This window comes from Aspergillus glaucus (assembly GCF_001890805.1).
Source record: "Aspergillus glaucus CBS 516.65 unplaced genomic scaffold ASPGLscaffold_8, whole genome shotgun sequence".
NCBI lineage: Eukaryota > Fungi > Ascomycota > Eurotiomycetes > Eurotiales > Aspergillaceae > Aspergillus > Aspergillus glaucus.
In genome coordinates, this window is record NW_019170460.1 from 5,144 (window position 1) to 22,615 (window position 17,472).

General features: G+C 42.3%; 5 protein-coding genes across 5 annotated transcripts; 2 read left to right on the forward strand and 3 right to left on the reverse strand.

Moving 5' to 3' along the window:
- Positions 1-201: 201 nt before the first annotated feature.
- On the reverse strand, positions 202-659 carry ASPGLDRAFT_45845 (uncharacterized protein; the record flags this gene model as incomplete). Its single annotated transcript, XM_022546328.1, has 3 exons — positions 202-261; positions 324-409; positions 467-659. Coding segments are annotated over 3 exons (316 nt in total), but the record flags the coding sequence as incomplete, so codon positions are not given.
- A 7,316-nt stretch (positions 660-7,975) lies between these two features.
- ASPGLDRAFT_65748 (putative COP9 subunit 3) lies at positions 7,976-9,721 on the reverse strand (the record flags this gene model as incomplete). The annotated part of the gene is made up of 5 exons (XM_022548934.1): positions 7,976-8,470; positions 8,523-8,675; positions 8,738-9,193; positions 9,246-9,482; positions 9,554-9,721. 5 exons carry the CDS (start codon positions 9,719-9,721, stop codon positions 7,976-7,978), a joined length of 1,509 nt encoding a protein of 502 aa, XP_022401623.1.
- Positions 9,722-10,170: 449 nt separating this feature from the next.
- ASPGLDRAFT_34582 (glutamate-5-semialdehyde dehydrogenase) lies at positions 10,171-11,644 on the forward strand (the record flags this gene model as incomplete). The annotated part of the gene is made up of 3 exons (XM_022544451.1): positions 10,171-10,471; positions 10,522-10,683; positions 10,737-11,644. 3 exons carry the CDS (start codon positions 10,171-10,173, stop codon positions 11,642-11,644), a joined length of 1,371 nt encoding a protein of 456 aa, XP_022401624.1.
- Positions 11,645-11,877: 233 nt separating this feature from the next.
- Positions 11,878-14,915, reverse strand: ASPGLDRAFT_65750 (uncharacterized protein; the record flags this gene model as incomplete). The annotated part of the gene is made up of 8 exons (XM_022548935.1): positions 11,878-11,955; positions 12,012-12,379; positions 12,457-12,574; positions 13,572-13,755; positions 13,810-13,946; positions 14,067-14,345; positions 14,413-14,730; positions 14,814-14,915. The coding sequence occupies 8 exons, from the start codon at positions 14,913-14,915 to the stop codon at positions 11,878-11,880; spliced, it is 1,584 nt and encodes a 527-aa protein (XP_022401625.1).
- A 1,229-nt stretch (positions 14,916-16,144) lies between these two features.
- ASPGLDRAFT_45855 (uncharacterized protein) lies at positions 16,145-17,253 on the forward strand. Its single transcript, XM_022546329.1, has 3 exons — positions 16,145-16,244; positions 16,296-16,668; positions 16,724-17,253. Exons 1-3 carry the CDS (start codon positions 16,200-16,202, stop codon positions 16,774-16,776), a joined length of 471 nt encoding a protein of 156 aa, XP_022401626.1. The 5' UTR covers positions 16,145-16,199; the 3' UTR covers positions 16,777-17,253.
- The last annotated feature ends 219 nt before the right edge of the window (positions 17,254-17,472 follow it).

Consider the following 17,472-nt stretch of genomic DNA (forward strand, 5'->3'; position numbering starts at 1 on the left):
AGTGAGATTTATGCTAGTGCGGTTAAGTCCGCAGTCTAGACACCTCTACCAAATAGAGATATAAGGATCTGAGAAATCTTGTGATTAAGGACAGGTATAAAAGCCGAGGACCTACTACATAAAGGTTGAGTATATATATTTAAAGACCTGTGATGATTTAAAAAAATTCATATATACTAACCATAATAATTTCAAGGAAATCTCTCAATCTTTGCAACCCTTCATCACCAGTCAAACTCCCTCCATCTTGGATAAAGGCTCGTGTCATCTTCTCTTTCTGATGCCTATTTGATGTGCGAAGCTGATGGATTTCTTGTTGTAAAAGGATAAAATTCCGTATTGCCATCTCTGCACTCTTAATAACTTTTTCAAGTATCTGCTCTGCAGCCACTGAGGATACAGACTGTGTTTGAAGCTCTTGCATCTGCCTTTTCTGCTGATTTAACTGATAGAGATTGGCTGGTGTCCTTCCTAAATAAAAGGATTGATTGCTGCTTGGAGAGGAAGGTGGTGTTGGTGTCTTCATTTTGATATGGAGTTTTGCAAGCACTCTCTCTGGTTTAAAAGGAATAAGACCAGCAGCTGCAAATCCACTTAGTATGTTGGCCATTGAGAATGCATGAGCATGGATTTTGGTGTAGTTAGATAGGAAATCCATTCAATGGCATGCATGTCATTTTGCGCCATCCCCCTTATTCCCTGGCCATAGTAGAGTCTTCTAATAGAGAGTAGAAATATATTAAGATATACTGCTAGGGTCACTAAGAAATTAATAGACTGCAAGCAGTTCTAAGTCATAGTTATAGAGATTCTCTGCTCTTTAATATTAGGTATAATTCCTTATATACTGATCTATAATTTCTCTTCATCTTAATTAATAGAACTGTTAATAAATCAGTTGCTATATTTTATTATATTCTAGATATACAGATAACTTAGAAAAGAGGACCTCTAGAAAAAGTCTCTTTTCTAGAAGAGACATTATATATTAACTCAGTTAATTCAGTTAGAGATAGAGGAATCAGATTAAGATAAATACAGTTTAACTATCCCTGTATCTGTAGCAAAGAATGAATTCTATATTTTGTAACATTAGTTAATACTGAGGTAAATGCTTATGCATTTCTAAGTGTCTTCTAAGCTATTAATATATGCTATCTTATATATATGCCCCTGCAGTGCCACTATTAAATTTAGGCTTATAATAATTAAAGGGAGATGATACAGGCACACCCATCTTGCTACAGACACCCCCTAATTAAACAGAAGAAAAGCTATCAACTATATATATAATATTATACTTCAATGTTAGAGATTAATAACTTGCCAACTTACCTTTTTTAATAGTAGATGTTAAGAAACGTGATATAATACTGGGTAGAGATTGATGAGAAATAATGTTTATATAAATGCTAAAGAAAACTAATATAATTAAAGAAATACAGAAGCACAGGGAATAAGGCATTAAGCATAATTAGATATACTGTGTCTACTGCTCTTAACCATAAGATATAATTATAAAATAGATTTTAAAGACTATTATTATCAGTACATCAGAAGGACATATATAATTATCTAATAAAGGAATCTGAGAGACACTAGAATGTAGACTAAGACTAAAGAAATAAGAGATTACAAAAGAAACTAAAGCTAGCTAAGCAACCATCATTATATAAAGAAAATGCTATAAAGATTGATGTAATCATGATTAGAGCAGCAGCATTCCACTAATATAAAGTGAGAAATATAAAAATATTCTAGATTAATCTGCAATCAATCAAGATAGTTATATAATTAAAGAGACTAGGACAGGAGCCTCAGCTATCAATAATAGTAACTACTTTAGAATTAGGCTATCAACCATTATTTCAAGAAGGGGAAGAAAATATCATTAAGAAAGAACTGTCACTCCAGTACTATAAGTTCAATTATATATATTTTTAAAAAAGAATCTAATCAACTTCCCTTACTGCAAAAATCCAATCAATCATCATAAAATGTAATCCACGGGTGAGCGGTCCACACGAGCGAGCGGACCGTTTTCACATCAACTTCTAACAATCATTCTTCAACACGTTATATTTTCACTACCACCATTCAAAATGCCTCTTTCTCAAGAATCCCGAATGCAAATGGCCATTGAAGCTTATAAAAATCAAAAAATTTGTTCAAAATTGAAGGCCGCAGCAGTATTTTGTGTCTAAAACCACCTTTCTGAATCGGCTCAAAGGAACTCAACCACAGTCAGAAACATGCGCCAATAACCATAGATTAACAGTTATTGAAGAAGTCCTTTCCAAGCACCTGCTAGGTGCAGATAAATGAGGCTTTTCAATTCGACTGGAGTTTCTGTGTGGAATAGCACAGATCGTGCTTCATGAGCATACACAAGATCCTACTACAACTATTGGCGTCAATTGGGCATCTACCTTTATTAAACGCCATCCAGAACTACATACACAATATAATCAGAGGATTACATACCAGCATGCAAAACAGGAGGATCCAAATATTATTAAACCATGGTTTATGACTGTACGCGAAGCTATTCAGGAACATGGTATACATGAAGATGATATTTGGAATTTTGATGAAACTGGCTTTGCAATGGGGCTCTGTTCAACATCTAAGGTTATTACTGCAGTAGAGCGCAGTGAAAGACCTTGAAGAGCTATTCAAGGGAATCATGAATGGGTCACAATCATTGAATGTGTGAGCTCTAAGAGGATTGCCATACCACCAGTGGTTATCTTGAAAGGGAAAGAACATCAGGCTCCTTGGTATCAAGAGTCTAATCTTCCTCAAGATTGGATGCTTACCAATAGTGCCAATGGCTGGACAACAGATGAAATAGGCCTTAAATGGCTGAAGTAAGTGTTCAATCCTTCTTCTAAACCACATCAACTGGTGTGAAGCAGTTGCTTATTCTTGATGGCCATTCAAGCCACCAAACTGCAGAGTTTGATCATTTCTGCAAAGAGAATGCAATTATCTGCCTTTGTATGCCTCCACATACATCTCATCTTCTTCAGCCACTGGATGTTGGTGTTTTTGGGCCGCTTAAACGCGCATATGGAAAACTAGTTGAGGGGATGATGGTGGCTGGAAACAACCACATTGATAAGGAGGATTTTCTATACCTATATCCTTCTGCATTCAAAGCAGTATTTCTCCCCAGGAATATATGCAATGGCTTTGCAGGATCTGATCTCAAACCACTTGATCAAGATCAGGTTCTTGAGAAAATCACCTTTCAACTTCATATGCCAACACACCACCACTACTTATTGAAGGCTCAATATCACCTGCTTTTCAAACACCTCAGAATCCTCGCCAGATTGATTGCAAGGTTCAAAGCCTACAGAGAAGTCTTCAAAAGAAAAGGACCCTTTCTAGTAGTCCAATTTCTCATATTCAGCATCTTGAAAAAGCCGCACAGATGGCAATGAGTACAAACCTTCTTCTTCAAGAAGAAATCAAGGTTCTACAGGCTGAAAACAAGCGGAAAATGAAGAAAAAGGCAAGGAGGCGTGTTGTTCTAGGGAGTGATCTCTTTATATCTATACAGGCAGGTCGTGATCGCATTCAGCAGCTTGATACGCATCTTGAGGAGCCTGCATCTAGGCCTCGCCAGCGAGCTCCAGCACGCTGCAGTGGCTGTGGGACTATTGGACATACTATAAGAAGTTGTCCTAGTAAATAACTATATATTTAATTACTAGATAGTCTAATATTCAATTGGCGTTGGTGTCTGAAAAGCTCCAATATTCAGTGATTGCGGTGAAAATGGTCCGCTCGCTCGTGTGGACCGCTCACCCGTGGATTACGTTATCTATATAAAAGAATATGTAAGCCCAGCTACTATTATTAGATACAGCCCCTTATGTTAATAATTATTAGAACTAGAAGCAACTTAGGACTCCATCTAAGTTAATCTAAAGAAGCAGTTATCATTTTAAGAATATATTATATGCTTCACCAGTACTGATGATCAAAAAGTTGAAGGTAGACCATATATAATTATATATAAACTATAGAAAGCTCTACTTAGTCACTTCCAATGATATATATCTATCTTATTCTATTTATAAATGAATTAATGGAGAGGCTTACAGTAGAGTATAAGCTTAAGCATGCAGTTCCCTAAGCCCATGCCTATAGAGGGTTGAAAGTCATGGATAGTCTTCTAAGCTCAATTGAGCCTACAGTCCCCCTTCATTGGAGTAAGTATTTCTTTTCTTATTTTTCTTGATTTTTAGATTGAATCTTTTACTTTTATAGGCCTGGTCCTTAAGAGCATCATCTAGAGTAGATTTTGCGGATTGGATTTATCCACAAGATCCAATTACAATATGCTACTGTAATTTAGTAAATAACTGGCAGTTTGCCAATTTCTTGGAATTATATAATAATTAACATACAATGTGATGCCTTTGTTATAAATTTCAATTGAATATGGATGTTGTCAGTCAATTAACTAGTTGATCTCATATACTATGGAATGCCGGGTATTATATATATATATATGGGTAGACATTACGGAGTCAATATTAATGTTTGTGCAAATTTGGAATGTACATAAAGATATGGCTATTTTTGCTTCAGAGATGGTCAATAGTGGAATGAGACTGGTAAAGATGATATAAATGTAATGGAATCTTAATTCTATTTGATGCATGATGCTGTTGTATGCTTGTCACAGATTACAATGTGGCTTGGACTTTGGAGAATCCAAATCCAATCCAATCCGACTTTAACTGCAGTTGGTTTAGTGTATGCCTAAATCGGCATAGTGCAGAATCTTGCGGCTTTTGTGGATCCAAGCCTGAGCATTCAAAATCCGCGCGGCATGGATGGAGGGCACCTTCCATCCGTGCCAATCTGCACTGAATGCAACTCTAGCATCATCTATAAATTTAAAGTCTTCCACTAAGAATACTAAGTAATACACTATTACTAACTCAAATTACTCAATGGGGTGTGGAGTGCTCAAGCAAGCCTGATGATGATGTCTTCCATTTTATAGGGATTAGAGCATTTTTCCAGTCTAAGACTATGCATGCTCTACCCACCGCCTTGGGGGTGGGATTTGTGTCTGATGGGGTTTATATACATGGGATTTGCTCTATCACAGGTCACATGGGAAGTTCTCACTCTGAGATGGTCAAGGATGGGGGACAAGATGGGGCATTGCCTATGAGGCCCTAGCTAGGGAGGGCATCAACAGCTGACATATAGGTAGCTGGGAAGCCTGCCAAGCGGTGGAAATCCAGAAAGGAGGGGAGGAGGGTTAAAGTGGTTAGCAAATAAATCAAAAACAGTGAATCAAAGAGTGACAAAGACAGTGGATAAAAAAACAGAGTTAATTCAAAACAAACAAAAACTTTTTTTTTTTTTTTTTTTTTTTTTTTTTAATTCAATGCCTAGCAGCCACTTTCTAGTAGCTATACCAGTGTTTCTTAAGTATTCTAAGAAGCTTAAGAGCACCTGTTGTCCAGTTTTTGAAGTGAATAAGTGAAACAGAGACTAATCTCTTTTGGGCAAGATGTGGATAGAGGCCTTCTGTTAAGGGCTAGGCCCGGAAATGCTAATGACTAGCTTTGGCACAAAAGATTTCGTTGAAGAAATATCGGATGGATGCCCGATCGAGCGGCTCTAAATACATGTGTGCGCAGTGCGGGTAAATAGTTCCTCCGATAGCCTCTCCGCCTGACTAGACATATCGCTTATGCGACAGGCGCAGCCTGTGACACCTTCCTCTCATTTTGATAAGCTGAGCATTGCAGAATTAGATATATGGAGTCTGTCTTTGATCCTGCATGCATATAGTGCATTCATCACTATCATAGTCTGGTAGCCTGACTAGATAGGATTTGAAGTATCCATGCCCTAGCTTTAGCTGTTGAATGGTTGACCATTCCAGCTTTGAGAGTCTGAGAAAGGCTAGTTTCCATGTTGGCTTGGTCTGAAACTGGGTGTAGTGTCTGCCTACAGGAAGAAAAGTCCATTCTCTCTCCCATTCTTCCAGAGTTCTCAGCTTCAGCTCCCTTCTCAGAAAGCTATATGAGAGGGGGCTCTAGGGATAGGACCACACCACTCAGCTCCATACTTTGCTGCCTCATCTGCCTTTTCATTGCCATACATGCCTTGGTGGTCAGGTACCCAGTGGATGTGGATTTGGATAGTGAAGTCTTGAAGGATGGTCTGGATCAGCTCTACTATGTAAAGAAACAGAGCTGTTGACATATCCCTGGAGCCTCTGAAGAGCTGCCTGACTATCAGAGAAGACCAATACCTCCTGAAGCTGAGGTTGACTTTCAGCCCTAACCCTATCTAGAGCTAGTCGAATGGCCTGCTGAATAGCATAGAGCTCAGCATCATAGACTTCACATTCCTTTTCAATGTTCCAGGCCTGAGAAGGCTTCCCAGCCACCTATATGCCAGCAATTGATGCCCTAGCTAGGGCCTCATAGGCACTACCCCATCTTGTCCCCCATCCTTGACCATCTCAGAGTGAGAACTTCCCATGTGACCTGTGACAGAGCAAATCCCATGTATATAAACCCCATCAGACACAAATCCCACCCCCTTGGGGGTGGGTAGAGCATGCATAGTCTTAGACTGGAAAAATGCTCTATAAAATGGAAGACATCATCAAACTGTTAATAACGTAACCTATCACCGAAAGGCGCATATCACCGAGAGGCGCGCCTCTATATCCCCATACAAAATGCCATATTTTAAACCATCATATCTCAACATTCTTTGTAGACACAGAATGGGTGATTTGAAATTAGAAATTATAAAGGTCACTATAATAAATATCACCAATTTAAGCCATTTGCTAAGCTAGTTATCATAATAGTATATAAATTAATGTAATATTGAGGTAAGAACAAAAGATACGTATTAAAAAGACAGTATGGGTATAATTTATTTCAGAATTAACTTACGGGTAGTTGCGTTTACATATAATCTGCTTTTAATGTCAGAAACTTACAATAAGTTTATAAATCTAGGTTACTAGCTTAGTCTAGAGAATCTAAGTTGACTAAAGGATAATAATAATTACCTTTTTTAATAATATTTAAACTCTAAAATAAGAGATTTAGAAAAATAAAAGCTATTGAAGAAAATGACTGATTTAGTTACTTGATATTAAAAGCAAGATCTCTAACTTATCACTATTATAGAAAAGCTGGTCATTAGCATATCCTAGAGAATAAAAAAGAATATCTTAAAATATTTAAATAATTATATTTAATTAAATCAATCCACTCTTTAGACATAGTAATTAACAATACCTAGAGACTATATAATATCTATGAATATAAGACTGGAGTAGAATAGCATGGCTGCATGATGAGGGCTGGGTGTATCTAGTAGAGTTGATAGATAGGGAGGAAAGGAGTCTGATGTTATTTAAGGGTGATATATGATCTATGTACAAAGACTAATTGCTGGTCTTTGAAGTGACGCCTAGTAGTGTGAGGATATAGGAGTGGAAGTCAGGTGAATCTTGCTATAAAGTATGCCTGGGCCTGGGGCCCTAATCTCAATTAGGTTCTAATGAATAATACCCACATTGCTACCCCTGTATCCCTAAGAAACCTCATAGTAGCAGTATCTAGCAATTATTTATGGTTCTTTAACTCTGTTGAACAACCCCAAAGCCTTAAAAGAACTATTTAAAATATCAATACTAATTGAACGCCCCTCGCGGGAGGCGCGGCTTATTGTAAACGATAGATTAGAAATATTGTGTACGTAAATAAGCAGTAAAACCAAAGCGTGATTATTCTATCAGTGTGGCCGGGGAGTGGTATGCTTGGGTACAACCACTTCACAATAACGCCATGCATCCTCAGCCGCTGCTGCTATCACATACATAGTGGTGCAAACTTGACTATAGATCAGTTTGTCAGAAAAATTCACCGAACCATGAATAGGCGCCGTTCATGCGCAGATCTATCGTTTAGCACAGACCCCCCATGATATCCTCTTCAATATCAAAGCCACCAGAAAAACTGCCCACATTCTTGCTGTCCTTCAGGGGACCGCCGGTTTGCTTCTGATTCTTCTGAAGATTTTCAATGTACTCTTTGCTCATTCCCAAAGCATAGTCCCCTCCTTCAACGTGCGTCATGAGACTTGCTAATGACCAACCACCTTCAACTAACTGCGATTGCGTAACTGAATCCTTCGATACAGAAGCCCTTGATCCCAGGCCCGAGAACCGAAGCATTGTAGATTTCGTGAGATCATTTGGATGTGACAAAGTCGCGTTCAAGGCCTTGGACATGATGAGTGTCGCAATTAATTGTTCGATGTTCGTCAAATGCACAGAGCAGCTGGGTGCCCGCTCCATTGCATCTGATACCGTGAGAGCTGCGAATGTTCCTCCTAACTTGTGGTATCTGAATTTCTCGAAGGCACTCACTACTTGGAGAATAAGGCCGGTATTACCGTCCTGTGAACACCCGTCAGTAAAACAATGCCATACGGACAAATCACAAACCTACCATATGCCAAATGGGCCGTGCAATATCCACCTCAGCCCCCAGTCTTGAAAAGTCACCACTTTCGAAGGCCCCCGCCAGTGTGATGTAAGGCTTCGTTATAGATCGATAGATCTTTATTGTGTGAGAAGATATGACAGCAGGGGTCTGGACTAGCTGTAGTTGGTCACATAAGATTAGCCTCGAAAATATAATTCGACAAGCGACTGTAAACTCACCCTCCCGTTCTCCAGCAAGCTTGCTAAAATCCACTTTTTGTACGCCTCCACCATGACCATGCTGACCGAGTTGATGACAGGAGATGAAATGACTATGGTGAGAAAATGGAGTGCCTTCTTCCATTGCTTAAGGACCATATAAATCATGGCACCATTAAGGAAATATTCCAAGTGCTCCCTGTATGTGATCTTCGCGGAAAGCCCAGAAGAGTTTCTTAGGATTTGTGCGCTAGATTCATGGCGTGCTCGCAGGGTAGGCTGCTGATTCTCTAGCTGAGCCTGCTCTGACCCTGCGGGGAAGTGGCATATTGGTTTGTTGAGGATAGGCAAAGCATGTTTATACGCTCGCGCGTGTAAACAGAGCTTGACAAGTAAGAGATGAGTTGAAGTGAAAACTGAACATGATGAGTCCAGACGAAATATAGCTTCTCGGATCGGTTGAATTGCCAGAAATGGCTTTAATGTCAGTTAGCAGGGATACACATTGGTTGAGTAGGGTCGATCTTGCCTTCGAAACCGCCAACGCACTTTGTCCCACCAGTTCAACAAGTTCTCGCCACTCACTACTAGCATATCTCACTTGAACGGGATCGAACCCCGTTAAGAAATGTACGGCCTTTGACCATAACTTCCCTCCAGGGCGTACATCTTCTGGGAAAGGATTACCAGTTTCACTTCGAATGGAACAGACGTGGTAGCCCCATATGAGCAGGTACGGAAGTGAGTGAAGTGATGGGTTGAGATTCTAATAATACAGCCATCAGCCCTCTGCCAAATTCACTCTTGATAGGTCTGATGCTGATAGACTTTACTTACATCCAGAAAGTAAAAACCACCAGATCTGATATCTGAAGCTGTAGGGATTATCTGTCTCAGCTGTGCAAGAAGATCATGTGTTTGATTGTCATAATCTTGGTCAGCTATTTCATCTGAATGATGAAGCTGTGATGATAGTGAACAGATCTGCGATAGAACTTCTGCCATTTTAAAATTATGTAAAAGGACAACAAGGAATTAGAAAATTGAAAATGAGGTGGTGCATGAAGTAGAACAAATATGATTGTACAGTTGTAGATGATATGCCAGAAATGAGAAAACGTGCAGGGTAATGATGGTTGACAGTTTCAAAGCGTTACTGTAATTTTCCATAGGCCTATTTGATTTCCCATTCCATCATTGTCTCCTCCGCCTCCCAAAGAAAACAAATCTAGAAAAGCAAAGACTTTGGTTATGGTATCATACGCCCGAAAATACCCCGCCGGAGTACTAGTCCCCACACTTGAGATATCTGCTCGCGGCGTCTAATTTGCACACAGCGGTAGCTATCCTACTTGGAGTACTTTGTACAGTGCCAACAACAAATCCTTCCTCCTGTTCAAAAATATTCTGCCCTTTTTCGTTTCAAGTCTTTGTGTGTTCGAGTTCTCGGAAAGATGTCCCTCACTGAGTCATCCGCTGCTGATATCGCAAAGACTGCATCCTTCGCATCTCGTCACCTTGCCACCTTATCCAATGCCGCGCGCAACGATGCATTGACTGCACTTCACAAAGCTCTTTTAGACAGCAGGGATTCAATTCTGGCAGCAAATGCAAGGGATGTTGAAACGGCGAGCCGTGCTGCAGAAAATGGCAATTTGAACCAAAGCGTCCTCAAAAGACTTGATTTATCGAGACCGGGGAAGTATGCCGACATGTTGCAGGGTATCTTGAATGTACGAGATTTAGATGATCCAGGTACGTCGACGCCCTCACTTTTATAGCACTATACTGATGGGGAATTCTAGTGGGAAAAGTGACTTTGAAGACTCTTTTAGACGATGGTCTCGTACTGGAGAGGGTCAGTTGCCCTATAGGGGTGTTGTTGATAATATTTGAAGCGCGGCCTGAGGTCATAGCAAACATAGCCGCCTTGTCTATTAAATCAGGAAATGCTGCGATCTTAAAAGGTAAGAGTCCCATGATAATCGCTTCCCCTTGCTGCTACTGATGTGTATATTAGGAGGGAAAGAGTCGACTGAATCTTTCGTGGCTATATCGGAGGTCATTTCCACGGCGATCTCAAATACCCAAGTTCCGCGATCTTCAGTTCAACTTGTGAAGACGCGAGATGTGGTCTCTTCTCTACTCGCACAGGATTCGCTGATTGACCTGGTCATTCCTCGAGGCTCCAATGACCTTGTTCGATATGTCAAGGATAACACAAAGATTCCGGTCCTCGGTCATGCCGATGGACTTTGCTCTGCCTATCTTCATTTCGATGCAAACCCAGACATCGCAGTCAAAGTCATTGTGGATTCAAAGACCGATTATCCGGCCGCTTGCAACGCGTTGGAAACTTTACTAGTGCATGAGGACGCCTTGAAAACAACGTTCCCCCGTGTTGCGGAAGCTCTTTTATCTAGAGGAGTGTCGCTTCGTTGTGATATGCCGTCTAGAGCCGCCTTGGCGGAATCGGCGCCTGCTTTACACACGGATTTGCTGCTGAATGCGACTGATTCTGATTATGATACGGAATTCCTGGATCTCACTTTGGCGGTTAAAACCATCTCTTCGGCGCATTCCCCCGACTCAGCTGTTGAGGTGGCCATTGAGCATATCAACATGCATTCATCCAAACACACCGACATTGTCATAACCGGATCGAAAGAAATTGCGGAGCGTTTCATGAATGGTGTTGACAGTGCCGGTGTTTTCTGGAATGCTTCCACGAGATTTGCAGATGGCATGAGATACGGATTTGGTACTGAAGTAGGCATCAGTACGAACAAGATACATACTAGAGGGCCTGTTGGACTTGACGGATTGACAATCTATAAGTATTTGATCCGCGGAAACGGCCATGGAGCTGGTGACTATTCTGAGGGAGAGGGTGGTAAGAAGTGGAAACATGAAAAGTTGAGTCTATAGCATACATATCAATTTTGTAAATTTAGCACCAATTGAAATATCTTTTGTTTCTTAGCATTTTAAACTGGATAATATCGTTTCCGACGCCTTGACAAAAACAGAAATGCAGCCACACTGGCTAGAGCGCTGAGTGCTAGTGATCTCTAACGCATTAAAGAAAAAGTAATTGCCCAAGTGTGACATGACATTCAACTAGCCCCGAAAGACTTTTGTTTACTACCCTATCACCGCATTCAGACCTTGAAGCCCTTGGACCTTCTCCGACCACGAGCCCTCTCGAACTTCCGACCCTTGCTTCGCACATACGGTTTCTTCGTTTAATTAGTATCTTGCTCCTGGTTAAATTGGGACTGGAAGGAGTGCTAACCTTGTTGGTGTGGGGTCCAAAGCCAAAGTGCTTCACGGCCTCTCTAGAGTTCTTGGGTCCACGGAGGAGAAGAGTGTTGGCTCCGGTGGGCGCCCGAAGAGCCAGCTGATCCAAGGTCAATGTCTCACCACCGGCCTTCTCGATCCTAGCCCTAGCAGTAGCAGTGAAGCGAAGAGCAGCGATGGACAGCTTGGGCACTGTCAGGAGGCGGTTGTCATCGGTGACAGATCCGATAATGACGACAGTCTTTCCCTTGTGAGACTCAGTGATGTTCGAGACGATACGCGAGAGAGAAACAGGAGGGCGGTTGATCCTCGACATAAACAGACGACGGAGCACGACTTTGTTGAAGTTGGAGTCCGTGCGACCTAAAGCCGTAGTGAGTTAGCTTTTAACCCTTATGACCGGTTCGAACAGGCTGAGTTCTTCTGGGGGAAATCCATACGGGCGAGGAACCGGTAGAGTTTCACGAGAACCTGCAAGTAGACATTCTCGCTCTTTGGCGCCTTGCGGTGGGTGCTGCGCACATGGTGACGGTCCAAGTCGATACCTATAATAGGAGGCTACCGTCAGTTTTCTTCGGACATGCAAAATGCGCCATTGTTCCTTTGAAAATCGCAAAGCAAGAGTAATGGTAAAAGGTTCTCGTAAGTCGCAGTATAGAACATACCCATGGCTGCTGGTATTGATAGGACACCTTCGAGTTAGCTGGCAGTCGCGTAAAATGAAGCTGGTGAGGTTTTTGATCTACAATTTTCAGATGGATGGTGTGTGCGGGTTGAGCCCTACGCTAGTACTGATTTGGAAAGGTTTGCTTACTCCGTCAGTGTGGTGGAGAGAGTTTGAGCTGATCAATTTCTGCCTCAGGAATTAATATTTCCCTAGCACTGTCTTATCTTTGCAGCGGGGGTCTTTACGGGGTTTCAACTAGCTTTGTTGAGTCTCTCTCCCATATTGTAATTTTCTACCAAATAAAACATGCTTCTTCATACCGATAAGTAGAAGAAGAAGAAGAAGAAGAAGAAGAAGAAGAAGAAGAAGAACAAGAACAAGAAAAGCAGCTACGTGTTACTGTAGGAATCAAGACGGGTTTAAATTGACACCTTCGGACTGGAAATGTCAATTCTTACATTGCATATCATGTACATGGTTGTGGAGTAGAAGAGTATGGAGTATGTACTCAGAAGTTCTAGTGCATAGCTGCTGTGGTCCAATTACTTTCTGACATTGCACCAAGTGAAAGTCAAACGCGCTAAAATTCTACTCATAATAAAAATTTCTTATCACTTTCATTCTATGTGTGTTTTCTGTCGCGTCTTGTCTCTCCATGTTTGTATGCCATGTGGGGGCCAGACCTACCCGTCTAGCGTTAAAATAGAAACTAAGTCAATCGAAGCATATACAAATTAAAACCATATAGGACACACTCGGTTAAAAGTAACCTTGGCTTGCCAGTTAAGGGTGTCACTGTCGATAATGATTGCGAAGAGAAAGAACGAAAGTCTCACTTCCACTGGAGATCTATGTATCATCTAGGCTCGCAAGAAAATCCCGTGTAACCTCGAAGCTAAGCCAACTACTTGCCATACTCGGTGCCACCTTGAGCAAATTAGGCCCGATACCTTTGAATAGACCATGCATCCCTTCCTCAGCAACGATGACTCTGACAGCATCCCAAATCGACTTATACTGGTAGCCCATACCAGACATCGTGTTGATCTGAAAACGTCGCCGTAGGACATCACTGTTAAGACATTAATGGGAAAATCAGACATATGATGGTAACATCTCGTCTTACAATGGATATGTGCACGTCTGCGCCACTGCCCCTGAGATGGCGCCTGCCAGCAGCTTACGGATAGAACTAGGATTGATGTCTCCTTCAGGCGTCAAGTATTTGCGGGCAGACTCATATGTCATGAAATTAAGCCCGACCTTTGAACTGGTTAGTCAAAATATCGTCAAAGCAGGAGAGGGAAGGGGGAAGGAGGGGGCGCGCAGCAAAAGGAAAGAAAGAAAAGAAAAAATATATATAACATAACTGTCCACACTCACATATGGAGCCACCCCCGCAACGGTTGGAACAATACCACGATACAGGGCAAGAATACCGCCCTCCTTCTTGTACATCAAAGCCATAGTGCGAAACATGCCAGGTAACCTTTCATCTGCACCCCGCTTTTCAAGAGCAGCAAACGAGGCTGACTGAATAGACAGTCGAGTCCTAACAATATCAAGAGGATATGTGATGATGACAGACGTTATTCCAGCTGCTCCACCACATAAAAGACGACGTATGGGGGACAAATCAGCACCAGGTGAATTCTCAGCATACTGAGGGCAGTAGTTTAGCTCAGGTGTTCACGCATTTTTCACTAGCGTTGATGGGTCTACGACTCACTTTCTTGTAGAGATTATAACTCCCAAACTGCACCGCAGAATAAGGGACTATGCGAATACAATTCGTTCCATTGCCTCGCATAAACCCCCTCCATCCTTCTTCTCGCCACATCTTCACGAGAGCCTTCCATATTGATAGCTTGTATTCTTCCCTGCCGACACTTTGGATTTGTAGCAAGATCTTTAAGCGTTCGAGTGGTGACACTATTGTTCTGGAAACCGCTCCCGCTACTCCCCCAGCTATAAACGCCGCGACAACAGGTTCACCAATCTTACTTCTGACCTTTTTGAAGGAAGGCGTTTTCTCGGAACGAATTGACTAGAGACCGCAAAGGATGAGTATTGGGCCGTATTTTCAAAGCATGGGTTGAAACCAGAAGATGGCTTGAGAAAGGTAATTACCTCGGATGCCGATGTCGACGAAGACTGTAATTGAGACAGTGGTTCCCTTTTTGAACCCTCAACGCCACCCTCTCGATTTGTTTGCTGGCGATTCAAGCTCATATTCACGGGCAGTTCATTGAATCTAATGGATGTAGTACTGCCCAACTGCTGGTAACTTCCGTGCACTACCTGTCACTAGGTGATTCAACTGGCGTTTTGGAAACGGATTTTCCTTGATATCGCGTCAAGCCTCCATGAGAGGTTGTCAAAGATTTAGGCAATGCAATATAATGATTCACCAAAAAACTTGCTCCTGTAGTTTTGTCCCGGCCATGGAACTTCCCATTGCAGGTGCTTACTTTAAAGTCGAGTTCCATGACAGAATTTAATTGGCGAATTAAGTAACTAGTGTTTATGGAAACTATCGGGTAATAAGACCATGTACTACTGTGTATCGCTGAGACCACAAAAATGAGCATAAGTAATTCACTAGGCCAGACTTTGATGGCCTGCCACAGCGCATTCAATAGTAATCCTATTTTTGTTTTGAATTCCCTACAGAAATCTGATACCCGTTGATATATAGAAACTGTACTTGGAAAGTAGATGTAATACTTGTATTATTGTATCAAAACTAGTACTAACTAACTAGTTACCTAACTGTTAGTTATCCAGGTTATTATGTAATAAAGGGGCGTAAGGATTGGTTCGTTCATGGCATGTCCGCTCATCCGTACTCAGTTTTTTACTTCTGCCGGCTGCCAGAACGATAATGCCCCATTCTCACCGGTGAAGGACTTGTACACAACACTCCGTTCACCTGAGCCATATTTCAGTTCCACACAACATATCATAATTTCGCGGAACTGTCTAATTGAAATCAATAACAATGTCCCGGCCAGGTACCACCCTCTATGTCACTGGCTTCGGGCATGGGACTCGAGCTCGCGACCTTGCCTACGAATTCGAACGGTACGTGCCGCTCGTCGATTGCTACGCGCTACCAAGATCCCACGGCTATCCTATCCATACACGAAACTATAAGCTCGACCAAGCCTCGCTGCCTTGACGTCGAAGCGGTTTTCCATGTTAAAGAAATTCATCGGCCTCCTTGCCCTCTTGAGAGACTTTTCCTTCGAGAATTTACCAAATCCTGATATATGCAATTTAACCATCTGCAACTATGATTTGTCTCATGATATTTTCGCAGTAGACCACTCATTCTAACCTGTGACTTAGGTACGGACGCCTCGTTCGATGTGACATTCCTGCGCCTCGTACCCCTTCGAGCCGGCTGTGAGTTCAATAACCGACGTCCAATTATGTGAATCTGTCCTAATATGAAATAGTTTTGCTTTTGTGGAATACGAAAGTCGTCGGGACGCGGATGATGCATATCATGAGATGCATAACAAGCGCATCGGTCGCGACGACTTGCTGAAAATTGAAGTAAGTGATACCTATTCTATATATACCAGCGCCGATCTAACCAACCCGAAGTGGGCTCGGACGCCGCCATCTGCATCTTGGCGATTCGATTCAGGCCGTGACCGCCGACGTGACCGCACTCCTCCCCGCCGTGGTCGCTCGCCATCCCCGCGTCGTGGTGGTCGTAGCGACTACTCCCCTCGTAGGGATGACAGGTATGAGCGGGACTATGACCGTCATGACCGCGATTATGAGCGTCGTGATCGTGACTACGACCGTCGTGATCGCGATTATGACCGCCGTGATCGTGAACGTTCCCGTGACCGCTCTCGTAGCCCTGATGAGAGAGAGCGTGACATCAAAGATGACAGAGAGAGGCGTGATGAGGAAAGAGAACGCCGTGATGAGGAGCGAGAAAATGGACCCAATGGCGAAGACAGGAAAGGTAAGCTTTTCTTTGAATTAAATGGAGATGAGATGATTGTTGATCACTGTGATAGTTCCATTAGACCCCCTGCCTTCTGCTCATGATGAGCTTGATACTGCCGAGTAGGTCCATTTGGTATCATGCTGATTTAGCCTTTCCCTTGTTTTCCCGTTTTGTAAATCTGCAGATGTTCGCCCCTATCAACTCATGGAAATAAATTCCTTTTGAGTTTCAACGGGAGGGAAACGGCCTTTGCAGATTTCAGTGTGGCATTTTACATCGGTATCTTGTCATCCCTCCCCTTTAGTCTCTGTGTTACCTTGTTTTCTTGTGGCTTTCCCCCCTTGTGATTTCTCGTTCTTGGCTGCGGCGGTGATGGGTTTGTGACCGTGGAGCTTTGTTTTCGTTTGATGTTGGTATTTATCCTGGCCAGCAGCTCGAATACATACCGAACGAACATCGAGCGATCATTCAATCCGCCAATTCTTACCGTCCTTGCTTTCGTCACGATGAACGACGGTCCGTCGCCCGTTCTAATCCCAAGCTTAATAAGAAAACGATTCACATTTACCTCTCCCTCCTCCCCCTCGTCCCGTACCACCGATCGAGACTTGAGCTTTGTGCTCATCATTTCGGAAATCGATTTGTAGTTTTTCGTGTAATTCTTTATGTACGTACGCTTGTATGAACGGAACAGGCTTGGTTTCGATAAACCCATCAGTTCCTAGTTCCGCACTGCCTTGCTCCAACCGTCTATTGCGAAGCCGGAATTGTTAACAACTGGGATGCATAACAAGCAGCACCGGTTTCTAGGGTTTGTGT

Bases quoted from the DNA above. Each gene is read 5' to 3' on its own strand.
- ASPGLDRAFT_45855 (XM_022546329.1), top strand. From the start codon at position 16,200: ATGCATAACAAGCGCATCGGTCGCGACGACTTGCTGAAAATTGAA. The intron at 16,245-16,295 runs GTAAGTGATACC...ACCAACCCGAAG, and splicing joins ACGACTTGCTGAAAATTGAA to TGGGCTCGGACGCCGCCATC. The intron at 16,669-16,723 runs GTAAGCTTTTCT...TCACTGTGATAG, and splicing joins CAATGGCGAAGACAGGAAAG to TTCCATTAGACCCCCTGCCT.